The sequence below is a fragment of the Aethalodelphis obliquidens genome, unplaced genomic scaffold, assembly GCF_003676395.1.
Source record: "Aethalodelphis obliquidens isolate GAN/ISIS:26980383/991018 unplaced genomic scaffold, ASM367639v1 scaffold65, whole genome shotgun sequence".
Classification (NCBI taxonomy): domain Eukaryota; kingdom Metazoa; phylum Chordata; class Mammalia; order Artiodactyla; family Delphinidae; genus Aethalodelphis; species Aethalodelphis obliquidens.
In genome coordinates, this window is record NW_020838009.1 from 4809840 (window position 1) to 4825809 (window position 15970).

The 15970-nt window shown below is 57.2% G+C and overlaps 1 protein-coding gene across 1 annotated transcript in view; it reads right to left on the reverse strand.

Annotated features, from left to right (window-relative positions):
* RASGRF1 (Ras protein specific guanine nucleotide releasing factor 1) overlaps positions 1-15970 on the reverse strand; it is a 105368-nt gene that overhangs the window by 23135 nt on the left and 66263 nt on the right. Inside the window, exons 14-20 of the mRNA XM_027089263.1 lie at positions 13497-13745; positions 10635-11008; positions 8108-8233; positions 6293-6463; positions 5623-5729; positions 5090-5202; positions 2296-2356 (exon numbers count right to left, since the gene is read on the reverse strand). Of these exons, the coding sequence (XP_026945064.1) occupies positions 2296-2356; positions 5090-5202; positions 5623-5729; positions 6293-6463; positions 8108-8233; positions 10635-11008; positions 13497-13745 (1201 nt within the window). The remainder of the gene's footprint in view (positions 1-2295; positions 2357-5089; positions 5203-5622; positions 5730-6292; positions 6464-8107; positions 8234-10634; positions 11009-13496; positions 13746-15970) is intronic.

A 15970-nucleotide genomic window follows, 5' to 3' on the forward strand; every position in this document is an offset into this window, starting at 1 on the left:
GTGTGTGTGTGGTGTGTGTGTGTGGTGTGTGTGGTGTGTGTGTGGTGTGTGTGTGTGTGGTGTGTGTGTGGTGGTGTGTGGTGTGTGTGTGGTGGTGTGTGGTGGTGTGTGGTGTGTGTGGTGTGTGTGTGTGGTGTGTGTGCATGTGTGTGTGTGTGGTGAGGGTCCATGCATCCCCCGACACAGTCACCCTGGGCCAGGAATGCTCTGTGCAGAAGCCCAGATGCAGGAGCCCGGGTGTGAGGGACACGATGCCAACAGGGGAGGACAAGTTCTCAGGAAGGCAGCGGGGACGTGGGGACGAGAGCAGCAGGTGCCTCCTGGGACACCGTGTTGGGGGTCAGGAGGCTCATGGGGAGGAGCCCCCAGCCTCTGAAGCAGGGGCGGCAGGCGGGGAGCTCAGCCCGCTCCTGAAGGCCCAGGATGGCTGAACTGTCAGGACCAAGGGCCAGGCTGGGCCTGGGGAGTGGCCTGCGAGCCAGGGTGGGGTGGCCCAGTGGCCGGGGGCACTGAGCGCTGTGGAGAGGCACAGAGGAGGAGCGCTGGGCAAGGAGGAGGGGCGGCTCCCCCTGCTTCCTCCTGGCGTGGCCAGGTGAGGGCTGAGCCTGGCAGCAGAGGCTTGGAAAGCCGTCACAGCAGGAAGCCCTCTGCTCTCTGGTGAGGCCGTGGGGCCTCCTCCACACTGGACGTGCCCCTTGCAGGCCCTCTGGCCTCTGCGAACCAGGTCAGGGCCGGGGGCTGTTCGGCGGGCAGTGCTTTGTTCTGGAAGAGCCTCAGCTCTTCATGAAGGAACAAGAGGCCCTCAGGCTCTTGAGGGGCAAACATTCCAGTCGGGCCCCTACTGGGAAACAAGAGCAGAGTGTAGCTGCTCCCCTGAGCTTCCCTGCGGGGGGCACATGTGGCTTCCTGGGGTGCCAGTCCTGCAGTGCTGCTCTCAGGGGCCAGGGGCAGGCAGGGTGCCAGTGTTCCATGGATGGCCTCACCCGACCCCGAGCAGGGAGAACGAGCTCCAGGAGTCAGGAGAGGGGACAAGAGGGGAGCAGCGGGCTCAGAACCCAGAGGCCCAAGTCCTCACGCTGGCTACTTGGGACAGAATGGACGTCACTCGTCCAGCTTGAGAAGCAAGCCAGCGGGGGCCGAGGGGCCCGCACGGGCTCCACCTCCGGGGAGGTCGGAGTTGGCTTTGAGCTTCGTTGGCTGCAGTGGTGGATGGCAGGGGCCTGGGGCTCTGGGGCGGCTCGTGGTGGCACGTCATCAACCTGGAAATAAAAGTGGGCCCAGCCAGGCCCTGGAAGCCCACAGACCATCGTCCCCTTCCACCACATGGAACGCTACTGTGAGCTCTGCCCAGGGTCATTTCTAGGCAGGTGGCCAACTGCATCCTGTCCCCTCCAGGTGAGGCAGTGTGGCATGTGCAGTGAGTTCTGAGTGCGAACACCAGCTCCGTCACTTAGCATAACCTGGGCTGGGTCGCTCCCCCTACCCCTGCCTCAGCTGCCTCCTCCGGAAGGTGGGGATGATGATATAAACTTGCAGCACTATTGATAAGCGTGTTTAAGGCAGTAGCACAGCTCCAGCGCAGAGGGGCAGCTCATACACTGAAGGCTTGACTTCCTACCCTCCTCCTTCCAGGGACAATGCGACCAGAGAGAGTTGAGGGGTCAGGGGAGGGATGGGAGACAGAGGATGAAGAAAATGGAGGTGGTGGTGTTATGGGTTGAATTCCCCACCACCCAAAAAAAGATATGCTGAAGTCCTAAACCCTGGTACCTGTGACTGTGACCTTATTCGGAAATAAGGTCTTTATAGATGTGCTCAGGTAAGATGAGGTCATTAAGAGTGGGCCTAATCCAGTATGACTGGTGTCTTTATAAGACGGGGAAGTTTGGACACAGGGACAGACATACACGGAGGGAAGAGGATGCAGGGACACCCAGGGAGAAGATGGTCATGTGATTATGGAGACAGAGATGGGAGATTCACTGCCACAAGCCAAGCAATGACCAGGGCTACCAGACGCCGGAAGAGGCCCAGAAGGGTCCTTCCCTAGAACCTTTGGATGGAGCACGGCCCCAGCGACACCTTAATTTCAGACTTCGGGCCTCCAGCACTATGAGAGAATAAAATTCTGTTATTTTAAGTCACCAGTCTGGGGTATTTGTTAGGGCAGCTCTAGGAAACCAATACAGGGGGTGACTGAACTCCATCAAGGGGTTGTTGGGTGGGGATCCCGGGAGCCGGAAGGCCAGGGAAGGACAGACTTGGCCAGCGAGCAAGGGGGCAGGCCTGGCTCACCGTCTGTGTGAGCTCCTCCAGCGTGATCTGGCTGTCCCCCGGGTCATCCTGGGTCAGAGTCCTATGGGACGAGAAAGCACAATGAGCCCCATGTGCTCAGTCCCCCCAGCCTTTGGGGCAGCACCACCCCTACCCTATCGCGCAAGGCCCCACGGTCTCGGCGCCCCCCATCTCTCTGTCTGTGCTCTGCCATTTCGTGCGCCAGGAGCCCCCTTTCCCCTTTCTTGTCACTGACTTCTTCTTTTTTTTTTTTTGCAGTACGCGGGCCTCTCACTGTTGTGGCCTCTCCCGTCGTGGAGCACAGGCTCCAGACGCGCAGGCTCAGCGGCCATGGCTCACGGGCCCAGCCGCTCCGCGGCATGCAGGATCCTCCCGGACGGGGGCACAAACCCACACCCCCGCATCGGCAGGCGGACCCCCAACCACTGCGCCACCAGGGAAGCCCGTCACTGACTTTCTGATGGGCTGTCTTCAGGATTCAGCTCCCTGGCTGGGCAAGGTCCCCACCTAGGGCTCCCTCAGCCCCGGGACTTCCTGTGGTCTCAGCCTCAGGCTCCCCATGTTGAAACGGCTGTGTATGTGCCTGTCCCCCGCCCCCCCCACCGCCACCTCTAGACCCGCCAGGAGCCCCTGAGGGCAGAGTGATGTCCGATTTGTCCCTGTAGCTCTGGTACCCGGCACGGGGCTGGGCATGTGGTCCGTGCTCCTGCGTGCCTGTGGGATGATGGGGGGAAGGAGGGGAAGGAGCTTCAGGACTGGAGGATCAGAGAGGCCAGGAGGGGCTGGGAAGCCGCCCAAACGGGAGAGACGGAGGATGGTGGGAGACAGCAGTGTGGGGGCCAAAGGCCCGGAGGTGGGACGCCGCTGATGGGCTGCTGAGTACAGTCGAGTGGGTCCCAAGCAGTGGTGGGGAATGAGGGTGGACCCTCGGAGTCAGGTCAAAGTGCTGCGCCCTCGTTCCGACAGCAATCGTGAATCCCAGGGATGGGCCTGAGAGCCAAGCTGGGGCTGGGGGGACGCTCAGGAGGCTGCGGGGCCTGGTTGAGTCACTGGCGCTCTCCCTCCGAGGAAGCAGTGGCTCAGAGGAATCTCACCTGCAGACCCGCAGCTGGGGCTCGGTGGGTCCACCGTCCACACCAGGGCTGCCCAACAGCACAGCCGGCTCGTTCCCCTGCACCCCGGCAGCATCCCACACAAGCTTTCTGACCGAGGGGGACTTTGGCCGATAGGCTCAGGGTCCTGGCACAGCCCTGCAAGCCTCCCGGGAACCAGGAAGAGGTGCCTGGGGGACCTGGTGGCTGACTCTGTGCATGTGTGTGTGCGCGTATGCATACGTGTGTGTGCGTGTGTGTCTAGGGGGCAGGTACTGAAGGCAGGGAGGTGTGGAAGAGATTCTAGGACGCTGAGCCTGCAGGAACGACGGGGCCTGCAGCACGGGCCTTGGGAAAGCAAAGCGGATGGTCTGGCTGGAGGAAGACTGCAGACTGGGTTGTCGGCAGGAAAGTGGCTGCAAGTCTGGGTCAGAGACCGTGACGGCAGGACAGAGAGGGGCAGCCGGAGCCAGGCAAGAGGTGGGGAGGTGAGGCCTGACCGAGAGCCCATGCACCTGGACAGGGCCAGAGGGCAGCCTGAGTCAGCAGGATGGGAGCGGAGGGTGGACTGGGGCCTGCGCCCGACACCCCTGAAAGACCTGCAGAGGCATCAGCATGACCTCACCACAGCCTCACCACAGCCCTGGAAGTGGGTGTTGTTCGTCCATTTTATTTTTTTTTTCTGCGGTATGCGGGCCTCTCATTGCTGTGGCCTCTCCTGTTGCGGAGCAACAGGCTCCGGACGCGCAGGCTCAGCGGCCATGGCTCACGGGCCCAGCTGCTCCCCGGCATGTGGGATCTTCCCGGACCGGGGCACGAACCCGTGTCCCCTGCATCGGCAGGTGGACTCTCAACCACTGCGCCACCAGGGAAGCCCTGTTTGCCCATTTTACAGAGGAGAAAAACGAGGTTCAGAGAAGGGGCTTGGCCAAGGTCACACAGCGAGTCACTGTCTGAGCCAGCAGGGCTTGGACGTGGGGCCACCTGACCCCTGACCTCCGTCAGGAGAGGCAGTCTGGGGCAGGAGGAAAAAGGACAGGTTTGGGGACAATTTAACTCAATTCAACAGACATTCCCTGAGCACCTAGAAACAGGGGCTTGCCGGTGCTGTTCAACAGAACCCTCCTCAACGATGGGAATGTTCTTTATGCTGCCCAGTACGGAGGTACCAGCCACCTGTGGCTCGTGTGACCAAGGAGCTGAATTTTATTAATTTATTTTTTTTTAATGATATTCTTTTTTTTTTTGGTCTGGGTGGCATGTGGGATCTTCCCTGACAAGGGTTGGAACCCAAGTCCCCTGCAGTGAAAGTTTGGAGTCCTAACCACTGGACCGCCAGAAAGTCCCAGAACTGAATGTTAAATTTTATTTAATTTTAATTAATTGAGATTTCACACCTATATGTCGCTAGTGGCTACCACGCAGGACGGCAATGGGCTAGACAGGTGTTCGCAGTGGGTGTGGATGGAGAAGCAGACACCCTTCTTGCCTCAAGGGGCTCAAGGCCTGACGGGGGCAGGCAGAGGGGAGAACTGCACATGGATAGCCCACTCGAGAGCCTGGCTGCCCCGAGATCCTCCCAGCACACCTGCCTGAGGCAGTCCTTCGGCCTGGGACTGTCCCTCCTCGCCTCCCTGCCTCTGGCCAGCCGTCCGGAGGCCGAGCGCAGGGCCCCATCCCAGCAGGCCGACCTCAGCCCTTACCTGATGATGTTGGCTGCAGCCTTCCGCTCCTGGGTCAGGAGCTCCGGGTCGTGCATGACCTCCTCCAGGAAGCTGATCACCTTGCATTTGAGCTCGTCGTTGGTCTCAAAGTCCTGGGGGGAAGAAGGGAGGGTGGCTGTGGCTACTGTTCCAGCTGCCCTGGGGTGGTCCCGGCCCGGCCACAGGAGGAGGCTGAGGGTTCGGCTCCTGCCCACGGCAGGTTGCCGCCTCACCCCCCTCTTCCCTAGCTGCCTGGCCAGGCGTCAGTGGAACCTCCAGACCCAGAGGTAGAAGGCACTGGGCAAGATCAAGGACCATCCCTTGATCTTGACCGCTACACCCCTGGGCCAGGCTCTGGGAGGTATCCCTGCTGTAGACAGAGGTGGAGAGCAGAGGCCCCTCGTCCCCTGGAATGTCCTAGGTCCCCCTGTAGGGGATCTGAGCAGGGCCTCCCGAGAACATCAGGGTGGCTGGCTCCTGGGGTCAGTGGCCTCAGGTTCCCAGCAGCCCGCCCCGGGGTTAGTCCCACCCACCTGAGAGTGCTTGGAGACCCAGTGGCGGAGCACATTCAGGACGCGATTGGTGGCCGCTCTGCGGATCACAAACTCCTTGTCTCCGTTCCTCTGGTCGGGGGGAAAGCCTGGAGGCACATGTGGCAGAGGCAAGAGTGGGGACGTGAGGATAAGAAACAAAACTGGCCTCTAGTCCAGACTCAGACCCCAGATCTGGGGAAGTCGGGCTGCCCCGCATGGCTGCTGGCGGGTGGGCTATGGGCAGGGGATGAGAAAATATGCGACAACCATCCCAGGTTCTGACCAGTGAGACTGGATGTCACAACTTCTCTGTGGACACCGTCCGTACACACCCGCCCCTCCCGGACCTTGGCACCTTTCAGGGGCGGCTGGAGGCGTCTGGCAGCCTCTGCAGACAGGGCCACACTGGATCAGAGCCCTCCGGGACCCCTTCTCTGCAGGACCAATGTCGTGGCAGTGGGAGGCGGTGGGGATGGCCGAGCTTCCCGTGGGCAGTGGGCTTGACTCCGAGCAGAGGTTTGGAGTAGCAGAGGGGGTGGGTGGGGAGGAAGGGGCCTCCAGACAGGAGGCTTGGCACACAACAAGCCTGGGGCAGCAGTCGCTCCACATTCGAAGGAGGACAAGCCCCTGGGGCCACGCTGTTGTCACCAGCCGTGAGCGATCCCCGTACCTGCGCTAGCCAGGGACATCCTCCGGTACTTCTCCTTGTTTGGGGCGCCCTCATTGGCGCCTGCAGTTGCTATAGCAAAGGCGGAGGCTGCTGACAGGGCGCTGCGGTTACTGTCCAGCTCGCGACAGGAGGTCATGACAACTCCATTGTTATAAGAGAAGAGTGGGAACTCTGTGGAGAGCACGGAACCACTCGTCAGTTCTTCCTGGTCCAGCCCTCGGCTCAGGAAACCAGGGGTCCTGAGGCTAGAAGGGGCCTAAGACGGGCTGGCTGTGCTCACTGCACCCACGGCTTGTCAGGCGGTGGCAGCGGGGTCTGTTCCCCTGCTGGGGTCCCCGGGAAGGGACACGCTCATGCCATGCCATGTCACCCCAGGGCTGCCTCAGAGTAGGGAAAGCCCCTGCCCCCCTCTGTTTCTCCTGCTGAGTTGAGAAGGTCCCACCAACCGTCCACCCCTTCCATCCCTCTGCAGCTCCAAACCCTTTACCTCTTAGGCCCAGCTGGGCACAGCCCTGCTTGAGGACAGCATTGTGAGTTTTCTTCCCTTTCAGTCTATTTGGAATGAACACATAACCTGTCCAGTGTCTGACATGGATAACTCATACTGACGGTCTCCCTGGCACGGTGGGGTGGAAAGAGCACCGCACTCTGAGTCTTCGCCCCCTGTACTAGCTGTGTGGCCTTGGGTAAATTACCTAACCTCTCTGAGTCAAAATAATCTCTGGATAATAGGGATATTAACACCTGCTTCAAAAGATGGATGTAAAGATGAAAGGAGTTAACACAGATGAAAGTACTTAGTATTGTGTGAAAAGCTGTATCTTATGGAAAAACCCAAATGAATTTTTTGGCCGACCCAATATATATGCCATGGAATATCAATGCAATTAATAATAATCATTATTTTTTTAGCAGTAATAGTAGCAGAATCTCACTCCAGAAACCTTAAGCTTCAGCTTGTAAGTCTCTGGAGAGCAATCCATCCTTAGGAGAAAGTAACAGCACTTATGCAGTGAGGCGCAAATGACTGACTTTAAAACTCAAAGCTGATTTCTGGAATCTGGCTGTCTGTGAGATCTGCTTCCGTGTACCTGAGGGGCTGTGGTAGGCCTGCAGTGTGTCTGGGTAGTTTCTCTCTGCAGGTGGGTGACCCTGTGACTTACTGGGTCTCCTCAGAGGGCCTGGGGGGTTGGGGGAGTTCGGGGTTCAGGCTGCACCTTGTATGTGGGACCAGGGGCTTCCATAAGCTTATGTCTCACCTTTGGGTACCTCAGAGCCCCCCTGTATGTGGGGAAGTGCTTAACGGGAACCAGAGACCCAGCGGCTCCCCGAGAACCCTCCAGGGTCATGAGTCTGAGACTTGGGTGGGCATCACCACAACCTCTCGGAGACTTTCCCCTTAGATGAAAAAACAGGAATGTCCCGGCCCCGCTGCAAGGTGTCGGATGTTATTAAAGAGTCTGGCCCAGAGCCTGACATGTAGCAGCAGCTCAGGAAACACCTTCTGAACCTGGATCTTTCCACGAATGAGGCCAAATGCTGGGCCTTCCTGCCCATCTGCGTTGGGTGGGTTAGGTAGTCTTGTCTGAGGTCAGGGGAGTGATTCTGCTGAGTTGAAAAGCAGGATTTACCAGCCAGTGTTGCAGCCCCCCGGGGTCGTGAAGTGCAGCTGGGTTCCTGCACTTAGGAGTCACTTATAAAACAGCAGGCGTGACCCCCACTGGCCTTTCCTCAGCCTGACCCGCCACCTTCTCCCCACCTGGATGGTACATGTCCTCTGGAATTGACCTGTGGTTTCGGGTCGGTGGATTATACCTGAGGAATTTTTGCTTTTGACCGATTTTGGTGTTGTTGGCGATTTGGTTGGTGATGTCTCAGTGTCACCTTCGTCACTCTGGTTTTGATCATTATCTGACTCTTCCCTCATGGAGACTTCTGAGCCTGGGAGAAAAGAAGGAAACGATTTGATGTTTCTCAAATCGTCCATGACTTTTACATGCCGGTCTAGAATCTAATGAGGCAAACGGAGTAGGTTTGGCATATACCTGTTGAGGACAGTTTAACATCTTCATTTGCCACGGGGCCCCATCAGACCTTTTACTTGCTGATGGACCTGTCAATCTGCAAGGTGGCTTTTGCTCTGCCAGGGCTCCTCAAACCTTAATGTGCACACCTGGGGATCTTGTTAGAATACAGATTCTGGTTCAGAGGTCTGGGGTGGGGCCCGGGAGGGGTGATGCCCGCGAGGCTGGTCCACGGACCACACTTTGGGTAGCAAGGTACTACCCCACGCCCCGCTTTTTTGGTGTCCGTGTGAAGCATCTTAGTTAGGGTGACCGTCCAGGATATAAAATCCTGCTTTATACCTCTTGTCCCACGCACCCGGTCACTATCAAAAGTGTCCTGGCTTGGACAGTCCCCCTGAATCTTCGGAGACTCATGGTTTTCACACTTCGGGGAAAGCAGATGAATTATATCAAAAGTCCAGCTCTGGCGTGGTGAGATCTTGGTCGAAAACTCTTCACCTCTCTGGTCCTCAGTTTCCCCAACTAGAAAGTAAGTGGAGTTACACCTGACCTTTGTGAGAAGCCAAAGAAAGCTATAGGTCTCCTCTTTAGAAAAGAATGTCCATATGTGTGCATGCACACACACACACACACACACACACACACACACACAAACTCTGGTGCACAGTTAGACAGGTTCAGGGTCACCTGGATCACTGGTCAAGAAGCCCGGTACGAGGGGCTTCCCTGGTGGCACAGTGGTTAAAAATCCACCTGCCAATGCAAGGGACACGGGTTCGATCCCTGGTCCGGGAAGATCCTACATGCCGCGGAGCAACTAAGCCTGTGCACCACAACTACTGAGTCTGTGCTCTAGAGCCCGCAAGCCACAACTACTGAGCCTGTGCCCTAGAGCCCACGAGCCACAACTACTGAGCCCGTGTGCCACAACTACTGAAGCCCGCACGCCTAGAGCCTGTGCTCCGCAACAAGAGAAGCCATGACAATGAGAAGCCCGTGCACCGCAACGAAGAGTAGCCCCTGCTCGCCGCAACTGGAGAAAGCCCAAGTGCAGCAACGAAGACTCAGTGCAGCCAAAAAATCAATAAATAAAATAAATAAATATTTTTTAAAAAAAGAAAAAAGTGTGAGATGAGATGAGATGACTTCTCAGGACCGTCTCGCATCACATCTTGTCACGCATCAGGCCTGGACTCACTGCAGGCTGTGGCAGATGGAGTTCTGGCCCCTTGACGTTGCCCTGCCAGGGGCTCCGTCCTCCGCTCCTGCGGGACGGCATCTGGGGCTCTCTGGTCGGCTGTTACACTGGTTACTGACTTTCGGCTGCGCCTGTCCCCTATTTACTGTATGCGCCGCAGTAAATGTCACTTGGTACCGGAAGCTCCTGGGGGCTTGACCCCTCCCCGGCTTTGCCGTCTGCTGGTCGTCCTGCTGACTTCCCTCTTCTCAACTCAGAGGACAGAACTTCCGACCATCTTAAAATGTTTTTCAAAGGCCTCCTCCTCGAAGGCTGGGGCTTCCATCCAGCCCAGGGTTGTGTGTTCGTGTGTGTACACGCCTGTGTGTATGTATGCACATGTGTGCTAACCAAGACAAGGCTGGCGTCACCCAGGATGTGGGCTGACCCAGCCTAAGACACAGTCAGACAAGCCTCCCAGCAAATGCCATTCTAGAATGGGTGGGCTTCTGAGAGCAGGGAGGGCCGAGCCTGCCCGGCACCACCTCCGGCCACTGCCCCACACCCGGTGTTCCAGGTGTGCTGAGTTTCCCGGTGTTGCCTGAACACACAACGCTTTTCCTTGCTTCTCAGTCTTGCCCACTCCATTCCCTTTGTCTAGAATGTTCTCCCTTCCTCCTGGTGACAAATCTAGATCTAACAGGTCCTCCAGGAAGCCTTCTCAGGCTCTCCCGACGGCGTCCCCACTCCGTGCTCGGGGTCCCTCAAGCGCCCCTCTAACACCACATGCGTCAGGCGCCCCTGTTTCCGTGTCTGGTCCTGTTCCTCAGCCACACCGTGAACCCCGGCCTGCAGGAGCCCCATCTGATGCCCTCTTCTCTCCTAGGCCCTGACTGGGGCCTGGCCCAGGACACGTCCACTGCAGAGACGGACAGATACAAGGATGCAAGAGGAAGCTGTCATCAGGGCAGCGGGAGGGACACTCATCCCACTTCCTGGGCATCTCTGCCTGCCCCTCCCCGACCCAGGCTCTGCACTGCCACCACCATCTGGCCAGGACTCCCCAGCCTCCCGGTGGGGCTGGGCCGGCTCAGTGGGCCCGTGAGCAAGGGGCGGCTTGGCCCTCACATCCACTCACTCTGTTTGCTGGGAGCGGAGGATTCTTCGGGCTTCTCAGTGCTCATATCGCCCTCATCTGGAATCTTGCTGGCGAAGCTGCTGGACACGTACAGCTTGCTGGTGTCCAGCGTGGCCTTGCTGAAGGGCGACATGGCCGAGTACATGCTGGTGTAGCCGTTGGAGTTGCAGCTGAGGGCGGCCAGGTCCAGGGCCTTGCCGCCTGTGATGATGGGGATGTTTAGGGAGAGCTTCCGCCGGCGGCTCGGGGATGATGTCTTGGTGATGGACAGGGGTGGGGGTGAGGAGAACTTGCGGGTGGCGCGTGGCGACTTGGGGGGGTCGCCGTACAGGAGCTTGTTGTTCTGGCCACTGGCGAACAAGAGCTCCAATGACCTGGGGGGAGGGCCAGGGAGGGGATGAAAACAAACGGTCAGTGTAGGCCTGGCTGCCGGTCCAGGCCTGGGGGTCCCCCGTCTCCTGGGGTTCAGCGGGGCAGCAACGGCTCCCTCATCCTCATGCTCCCTGACCGCCGGGCTGGTCCTCTGAGTGGGCAGGTTTGAGAGGAGGCCACGCCAAAGGGGCCGGGTAGTTCAATGGGCTGTGGCCAGGTGTCTATAGGCCCAAGTGTCCTGTTCCGGGAGGGGGGCAGGGACTGTGGTGGCGCGGTAGGCCTGCCTGATGCTCCCTCTTTGTATCCCTCTGGCCAGCAGCAGCAGCTGACCCGTGACGCTGCGGGTCTTCCTGACCTGCAGGCTTCTGAGAAACCTCTCTCTGTCCCCCGCACGGGCTCGGTGTCACCAGCACCTCTGACGTCCTCCTCACCCAGGTCCAGAGAGTTTATGGATGAAGCTGAGACTCAGAGATGGGAAATGACTCATTTGATGCCTCCTGACGCTAAACCCAGTGTCCTTTCCACCCCACCTGGGCGCTTGGTCAGCCTCAGGTGTAAACTTGGGGGGCGGGAGGCTCCCAGCAGCCCTGACCACGCTCCTACCGCCTGCAGGCAGGGCCCACAGCTCAGGGCCGGGTTGGGAACAGGTGATATATACATGATAACACAAACAGCAGCTCGTGTGCATGGAATGCATTCAGCATGGGACAGACCTCATCTCTTAATCCTCACGGTTGCCCCAGGGGGAAGGTGCTGGTGTTCCCATTTCACAGACAGGAAACAGGCTCAGAGAGGTGAAGGGGTTTGGTCAAGGCAGTACGGCTGAACCTGCCTCTTCCCACTACAGGCTCTGCCTGCTGGGTGCAATCCCAGGGGGTTCCCAGGTTCCGGCGGGGGGGGGGGCGGGGCGGGTGACCTGCTGGATCCCTCAGGAATGACCTCGATTGCTTTTCAGGCGTGACTCCATCCCGGATGGGGCAGTTTTTCCTGCTCTCTCAGAGCCCTGGGAAGACGGCTGCTGAGGTTCAGCAGGTGAACTGCAGCACTGGGGGGGAGGGGGACACGGAGGGGCTGGGGGAGGGGACGGAGGTGTACTCTGGGCAGCTGGCCTGCGCGGGCAGCAGAAGCGTGGGGCAGGGCGGGGCGGGGGGATGGTTGCCCGGCCCCCAGGCGGCCCTGGGAGTTTGTGTTGTAGAGACGAGGACCCAGCCCCAGTCTCACCCGGGGGGGGGGGTGGGGGGGGGGGGGGGGAGGACTTAGCGGCATCCAGGCAGAAAAGGAAAGCACCAGTTGGCCTTCCTCCTTTCCTGGCAGGCCCCTCCTGCAGCGGTGAGGTTGATCAGGGTCCCTGAACTGGACCAACTGCTGGGTAGCCTCAGACAGGCCCTTCATTCCTCTGTGCCTCACTTTCCCCTCTGCTGGGTGAGAATTGAAAGCTACCTTCCTCACCCATCTCAAACTGGGCTGCGGGTAGGGTCTTGCTGGGTTTGACCTGCCCCCGTGGTGCCTCGCTGGTACTACCCTTGGCTGGGTAATCATCTGGCGAGATGGGGGTAAAGGTCTTTGTTCACTAAGCTGGGTCCCCAACAGTTGGACTGGTAAATGTTGAAGTTCTGAGGCTGGCTCTTTGGGCTGGCCCCGGGTCTCGGCCAGTCTAGCGCCTGACCCTGCCGTGTGGGATGTGCCTGCCCTTAGAATTCTAACCTGGCAGGGACCCTGGGTTCACAGTGACCCCACCAGGCCCCTCAAAGCTTGGCCGGGCTGGGGGTGGGCAGCTGAAGGCTGGTTAAAGCTGGGATGTGAGGAGGACAGGTGGGAAAGAAATGCAAGGGGGCACCTCCGCCCTGCCTGTCACCCAGACTCAGACAGGGGTGGCCGTGTGGGCTCAACGAGACCAGGGCCCTGGGTTCAAGTCCCCACTTTGCCACAGACTTCCAGGAGCCCTGGGGCAAGCCTCTTGACCTTTCTGGTCCCAGTTGGCCCCCCACAGGGCTGAGCTGTGACAACACAGATGGAAAACATGGCCTTGAAGCCAAGGCTCAGGTGGCCAGCCCTCCATAGGTGGAAAACCACCCCAAGTGTGCAAAAAATGACTCTCTTCTTCAGAGCAGGACGTGGTCGCAGCAGAGAGGGGATAAGATTCTCTGTCTCTTTCTCTCCCTCCCTTCTTCCCTTGACTCCGCCCCTCCTCTTTTTTTCCTTTCTTAAATGGGAAAGGTGGGGAAACCCTGTCCTGTGGAGGAGACGACCCCCCCCCAAACTCTACCCCACCCCAGGAGCCCGGGGTGGGAGATGGAGAAAGCTGGGTTCGAGAAGCAGCGTCAGGCAGGTCAGCCCTCCCCGACCTCTTTGCAAAGGGCGGGCTTGGTTCCCGGGGTGGGGTGGGGGGGCTCATCCCCCCAGCTCAGGTTCCAGCCCGCTGCCGAGCTTTGTCTCCCTCCTGGGCCCAGAAGCTGTGCGGGTCAGCCCGGGAGGAGGAGGCCTGCCCACCTGGCGGGGATGGCACTGATGGGTTTCCTGTAGATGGTGATGAGCTTGTCCAGGACCACGACGGCGGTGGTGAAGACGCGATAGGAGTGCAGGAAGGTGTTGAGGAAGTCGATGCTCAGGAAGCGCAGGTCCGTCAGCCTCTCCAACAGCCGCTCCACGCTGGCATAGCGGATCTGCAGCACTTTGCAGGAGTTCATGGTTTTGCTGAAGCGAATGTCCACGTCATCACAATATAAGGAGGCGTCGGACCTGAGGAGGGAGGAGGGACCGAGAAGGCACTTGGGTCTGAAGGTGTCCGAGTCCGTGGCTGTCTCCCCGACCGGGCTGCGAGCTCGCCGAGGGCTGGACCACGGCACACCCATCACTGTCTCCCCAGCGCACCAACAGCCAAGGATGGAGGGACGGATGAAGGACGGGGTGGCTTGTGACGGGAACAAGGAAAGCTTTGGAAGACTGACGTTGAGGAAAAATGGGCTGCAACTTCTTTTTCCCAGTAATACCTGAAGACCTGACATTATAAAACTCTTAGAAATGCTGGATGAAATATAACGAACTTAAAAATAATGTGCTGCCACGTTCCCAAGCTATGAAGAAAGTCCGTTCACACAAAAGCACGGACACACATATTCAGAGCAGCGTTATTCATAATTGCCCCGAAGTGGAAACAACCCAAATGTCTATGAACTGATGAAAGGATAAACAGAATGTGATCTACCCATACAATGGAATACTATTCAGCCATAAAAAGGGATGAAATACTGATATATGCTACAACATGGATGACTCCTGAGAACATGCTAGGTGAAAGAACCTAGTCTCAAAGGTCCACACATTGTAGGATTTCATTTATACGAAATATCCGGAAGAGCCAAATCTATAGACACAGAAAGTAGAGTGGTGGGTGCCAGGGGGTAGAAATAGGGGGGGAACTGGAAGTGGCTGCTAATACGCATGGGTTTCTTTTTGGGGTGATGGAAATATTCTGGAATTAGACAGTGGGGATGGTTGCACAACACAGTGAATAGAGTAAAATCCACTGAATTGTACACTTTCAAACGGTGAGTTTTATGTTATATGAATTATATCTCAATAAAAAAAAAAAAACAACTAGGGGCAAAAAATATACGGGACATTTCCAGGGGCCAAAAATGAAGAGAAATTTGGAAACCAGTTGATGCTTCAGCTGCCTCTAGGGCATCTGTTGCTCTTGGAAACCAAGCGCCTTGGTTTCAACAGAGAAGTCGACCAGGCCTGGGCCTGCGGGTGGAGGGAGTTGGAGTGAGACCCCCATGGAAAGCTGGGACCCTTGAAGGGTTAGAGGCTCAGTGAAAGGGGGCCTAGAAAAATCTACCCACCAGGAAAGGAAGATTGCAAGTTTTCTGTTTTAGCCCAGGCTGTGAGGGGGGAAGCATGGGGAGAGTGTCAAGCTCCCTTGAGAGTGTATTATTTGCCCTTCCAGTGGTTTTGGAAGACAAATACCTACTATCTTTGTGGTCTGGGAAGCCCAAAGAGTATTAGTGTAGTCACAGGATGTAATGCTCCTGGGGCAACTGGTGGAAAAAATGCAAGACCTTTCAGGAAGAGCATCTGTCAACCAGGCTCTACAAGACATTCAAAGATAACCCCCCACTGAAAATAAGCTCACAATCCAAAATTAAAAACTACATGAGCAAGTGTCAGCAGATATGATGAATAGCTTAATTCAATCCCCAAAGGTCTAATTTTTTTTCTAAGTCTAAAAGTCTTACACATTTTTGTTACTAGTGGCTCCTGCTGCCGGCAATCTGCTGACATCTCTCCTCCCTTAGTTATGAAGAGCTACACCTCCGGCCCCTGTGCCAAGGCAGGGCAGAATCCTTAGCAGTTTATTCAACCTTCTCAGTCTTTGTAGAGGGAGGTCATCTCCTCCTTGACCTCACCTCGGCTGCTTCTTAAAGTATTAGGTCAATTAACATAGCCTGCGTCACATCAGCTGGACTAAAAGGGAAACCCTCAGGGCTGAGCAGTCATCCTGGATTAGATCTATCAAAGTCCTTCATCTCTGGCCAAAGTGATTTTTGCATCGGGTGAGGGTATAACCCAAGCCAGAGCAATCCAAGTCCTTTTCTGGGACCTTCTAAATTGGATCTGGTGGCAGCAAGTCCCATTCCTCTCAGGCTGCCAACACGTGAGGACAGGCGTCTGGTGGTCAACCAGACCATAGTGGGCTGAGGACCTGAGGGCTGAGCTGGATCTAAACATCCACAGGTCTCTCTTCTTTCAGTTTGAAAAGAGACAATCCTGAAGAAACAGGAATGATTCCTTCTAAGGTAGCTTTGCTGCAAGACACAGAACATTTTAGAAAACACCTGTTTTATTTTTCACCAAGATTCAGGAGAATATATATTGCATTGACCGAACCACAAGAAGCAACCAGGAAGAGGAAATCATCTGAGACCGGAAAGATTTCTTGGAAACGAAAGACAAGAGTGTTG